The 5,005-nt window shown below is 37.5% G+C and overlaps 1 protein-coding gene across 1 annotated transcript; it reads left to right on the forward strand.

The window, feature by feature from the left end:
- Positions 1-762: 762 nt before the first annotated feature.
- LOC148772440 (uncharacterized) lies at positions 763-4,143 on the forward strand. The gene is made up of 5 exons (XM_088815040.1): positions 763-2,055; positions 2,193-3,214; positions 3,329-3,734; positions 3,840-4,040; positions 4,108-4,143. The coding sequence occupies exons 1-5, from the start codon at positions 763-765 to the stop codon at positions 4,141-4,143; spliced, it is 2,958 nt and encodes a 985-aa protein (XP_088671166.1).
- The last annotated feature ends 862 nt before the right edge of the window (positions 4,144-5,005 follow it).

The raw sequence follows: 5,005 nt of genomic DNA on the forward strand, positions 1-5,005 counted from the left end.
TATAAATATTAGCACAAAGCCCCCTATATTGTGTTTGGCATTGCACACCGCCACCTATTCATCATTTGGCTGTTGACTAAAGTAAAAAGACTATATTACCCCTAATGTAAAAAAATTAAAAAAACCCCCCAAAACTCAAAACACCTGCTACGTGTTCTCAAAACCAAAAATATCCACCTCTCCCAAATTCAATCCCAAATTGAAGAGAAAAAAAAAACCCTAAACTCCAAACTCAATTTCGATCGAAATACTCTCCCAAATGCCTTCTATTTAAAGATTCTCGAAGAAAGACGTGAAGACGACTGTGAAATTTCGATTAAAGAGGTATGAAGTTTTTGGGGAGTTGTGGGTTGTGGTCCAGACATTTGTATTAAAATAGTAGGGTTTAAGTTTCTGAGGTTTTCGTTTTTTTGGGGGAGTTGTAGGTTGGAGTCCAAACTTTATGTATTTTTTTCGAGAATGTGGGTTGTTGTCGAGACATTGTCTGGATCTTTTGGGGATTGTGGATTAGTGGTCCATTTTTTGATATTATTGTTTTATGTAGGGTATATGTTGTCTATATCTTCAAGAGACATCTGGGGTCTTATTTTTTGGGGGTTTCAATTTTTTAATTTTTTTATTCAAATTTTTGTTTATGATTTTTGTCCAGACATTGTCTGCATTTCTTTTTTTTTACTGTTGAGATTTTTAGGGTTTTCTGTTTTTTTTTTTTTTATTAACTATTGTAGAGTTTTTTCACTTAAAGTTTTATTATTTATGCAGATGAACCTGTTGTGCGAAATATCTGTATGGTTGGATGGGGTTTTCGTATATAATCCTGAATTGTGTTATGTTGGAGGGAGAAATGTAGTGGCTGGAAAGATTTGCTTGGACTACTTGAACAGGCAGTTACTATATGATATGTACAAAGCATGTGGAGGTAAAAAAATGAATGTCAACTTTTACTTCTTGTACCCTGGGCAATCACTTGAACATGGGCTCAAGTACATTATAGATGATGTAAGTATTGCATGGTTGGTGAATGTTCATGAAGAACTGGACCAGTTGACACTTTACACTGAAGATGTAGACATAGAGCCAATCATTGCAGTTGATAAGGATGGGAATGTAATTGAAAAGAGGAAAGAAATTCTTTATTTGCGGAATGGTGATGAAGATACAGTTGATGAAGACTCAACAACTGCACAACCTCAGCCTGAAGAACCTCATCCTGAAGAACCAACTAGTGAAGAAGTACAAACTGAAGAACCAACAAGTGAAGAACTACATCATGAAGAAGCAGCAGCTGAAGAAGTACAGCCTGAAGAACCAACAAGTGAAGAACTACATCATGAAGAAGCAGCAGCTGAAGAAGTACAGCCTGAAGAACCAACACTTGAAGAGATTTTTGCTGAATTCCTAACCACTGAAGAACCAACACCTGAAGATGTGTTTGTTGAAGTACCAAGAAATGAACAACAACCAACTGAAGAACCAAGAAATGAAGATACCAGAAATGATGATGTGGTGTTTTCTGAGGATGATGATTCAGATGATGGTGACTACATTCAGCCTGAAGATTGTTCAGATGATGTTGATGTACATTCTGATGCTCCAAGTGAAGAGTTAGAAGACATTGAGGGGTCTTCAGATGATGACATTTTTTTGAATAGACAGTTCAGTAAGCAAGACTTGATCAAGATGTTGAAAAGAATGGGCAAGAAATCCAAAAGACCAGCTAGAAGGTTGCAGAAATGTGCAGTGCAACCATCTACAACCCAATGGTACAGTGAGGCAGAAGATGATGATACTATTGAGAATCTGAATGACTCAACTAAAGCCAAATGCCCTATATTCAGTGAAGGACAGAGTATGAAGAATAAAAATTTAGAAGAGTTGATGAAATTTTCAAATGTTGATGCATTTAGAGAGGCTCTCACAGATTGGTTAGTGAGAAATGGGTATGAACTTGAATTTTTGAAAAATGAAAGGAAAAGGGTAACTGCAGAATGCAAAGAAAAAGGATGTAGTTGGAGAATCCATGCATCTGCTGTACAAGGTGGTCCAATATTTCAGGTATTTAAATATTATATTTTTTGTGTACTATTCTATTTTATATTATGGTTTCTTGGTTTCTGTTTTTTTTTAATATTTATGTACTTATCTATTATGTATTATTTTTTAATTAAGTATTTTTAATTTATTTATTGTAGATCAAGAAACTAACTGGAGAACACACCTGTTCAAGGAAAAGAATTAACAAGCATGCTAGTGCAAAATATATTGGAAGGAGAATGGGAGACTCCATTAAAGACAATCCAGATGTTGAAATATGCAAACTTGGAAACTCAGTGATGAGAAAGGTGGGTGTAGAAGCTGGCTACTGGAAGACTTTGAGGGCAAAAAAAGGTGCACTCAACAAAATAAGGGGACAAGATGCTCAAGAATACAGTCTCTTGTGGGATTACTGTGAAACTGTTAGAGCTAGAAACCCTGGTGCTAAGTTATTGCTGAGAAAGATTCTTTATTCAGATCCTCCAATCTTTGAGAGGATGTATTTCAGCCTTCCCCCAATGAGGTTGGGATTTCTTGCAGGATGCAGGCCACTAATTGGATTAGATGGCTGTTTTTTGAAAACACCACATGGAGGGCAGCTTCTTTGTGCTGTTGGGAGGGATGGGAATGATAACCTTTTTCCAATTTCTCTAGCTGTGGTTCCAGTTGAGAACAGAGAATCCTGGACATGGTTTTTGGGTGAGTTGCTAGAAGAAATTGGAGGTGTTGAAGAAAGGAAATGGACCTTCATTTCTGACAGGCAAAAAGGTCTTCTTGAAGCTATTAAAGATGTTGCCCCTGGTTGTGATCACAGGTTTTGTGTGAGGCACATCTACCAGAATTTCAAGCAAAAATGGCCAGCTTTGGAGCTGAAAACAATGTTATGGAGAGCTGTTTCCACAGGCAACAAGAATGAATTTGAAGCAGTTATGGTGGAGATTGGCAGGTTTGATAAAGCTGCAGCAGAATATTTAAGAAAAATTCCTCCATGTCATTGGGCCAGATCTTATTTGTCAAGAAGCTGCAAGACAGATGTGTTAGTAAACAATCTGTGTGAATCCTTCAATAGCTACATCCTTGATGCTAGAGAGAAGCCTATCATTAGCATGTTTGAGTGGATCAGAAGTAGATTGACAAGCAGAATTCAAACAAAAAAGGCTGGAATGGAGAAGTATGAAGGGTCTATCTGTCCTAATATCTTGAAAAAGATCAACAAGTCTCAACAACTTGCAAGAAATTGTTTTCCAAGATGGCATGGACAAGAATAATTTGAAGTGGATATTCATAATGACAGATATGTCGTGGACCTAGCTACCAGAACATGCACATGTGGATTGTTTCAATTAAATGGGTATCCTTGTCATCATGCATGGGCTTGCATTGCAGATAGGAGGTATAAAGTTGAGGACTATGTGGACTCGTGGTATAAAAAAGATACATACTTGAAGGTTTATGCATATATGATACATGCAGTCCCTGGACCAAAAGACTACATCAAGACCTCTTTCGAGCCACTTGCAGCCCCAAAGTTGAACAAGAAAGCTGGGAGACCTAAGAAAATGAGAAGAAGAGGTCCAGATGAACTTCACACCACTTCTTACAGAAAGGGTCTCACACATACTTGTAAGAACTGCCTACAACTAGGCCATAACAAGACATCGTGTAAAAATCCTACAAATCCAAGGTCTAAACTTTACAAGGTATTTGTAGCTTTTTAATATTTTTTTTCCTTTTAATTACTTGAATTTTTTATTGAAGGATTTCAAGCATTAATTGTTATTTGTTGGTTTATTTGTCTGTGATAGGGAAACCCTGCAAATGAGGAAATTCAAAATTCTCAAGTTGCTCCTCCATCTTCCAGTCAAGGACCATCAACCTCTGTTGCACCAACTTCTGTTCAAACAAACTCTTCTACACCAAGGTCAAATATTTCTAGCTCTGTTGCACCATCTTCTACTCAACCAAGTTCTTCCATTCAAGATCAATCTGCTGTTGCACCAGGAAGGGTTAGAAACATTAAAAATTGTTTTATCTTTCTGCTCTTTCTGCCCCATTTATTTTTCTAATTCATAGGTTACAATTGTAGGTATATGTGGGAAGAAGGAATGAGGGTTTACTAGGAAGAAGTAAGAAAATCAAAAACCCGCGGGCAACAAATCAAACACAAAGAGTGCCTGCTGTTAGGGGTGTAAACGAGCCGAGCCGACTCGTGAGCTCGAAGAGCCGGCTCGTAAAAAGCTCGAACTCGAACTCGAGATTTTCGAGCTCGAGCTCGAGCTCGCGAGCTCGAGCCTTCTGATGAGCCGAGCTCGAGCCGGTTTTCAGTTGTTCACGAGCTCGCGAGCCGGCTCGCGAGCCGGATTTATTATTATTTTTTTATTATTTTTTTTATTTTTTATATGTTATTTTTATTTAAATAATGTATAATAATGTAAAATATTATAGAAATAAATACAAATATTAAAAATATATATAATTACAATTTAGTTTTTATTTTTTATTTTTTTAAATAATTTTTAATAATAAAATAATAATTAAAAAAATATTTAAAAAAAAAAAAAAAAAAAAAAAAGACAATGGGCTCGAGCTCGAGCTCGACACAACTGACACGAGCTCGAGCTCGAGCCAAAAAAAGAGGAACTCGCGAGCTCAAGCTCGAGCTCGAGCTCGACAAAATAAACTCGAGCTCGAGCTCGAGCCAGCCAAAAGAGGCGAGCTCGGCTCGAGCTCGGCTCGTTTACACCCCTACCTGCTGTTGTACCAACGGTTCCTCCAACTTCACAAGCAGCTGTTCCTCCAATGGCAACAGCTAATGTTCCTCCAAATGTTCCAAATTCCAGCAACCCTCCTGTGCGCAAAAGGAAGCCTCAAATATCCGAAGTCCTTCATAATATTAGGGAGGCTGCCAAGAAGAAACGCATTTGGAAAGTTTGACTTGTGTTGAAAGTTGAACATTTTTTTTGATGACTTT

Source organism: Erythranthe guttata, chromosome 2, assembly GCF_056151865.1.
Source record: "Erythranthe guttata isolate IM_541 chromosome 2, IM_541, whole genome shotgun sequence".
Taxonomy (NCBI): Eukaryota; Viridiplantae; Streptophyta; class Magnoliopsida; order Lamiales; family Phrymaceae; genus Erythranthe; species Erythranthe guttata.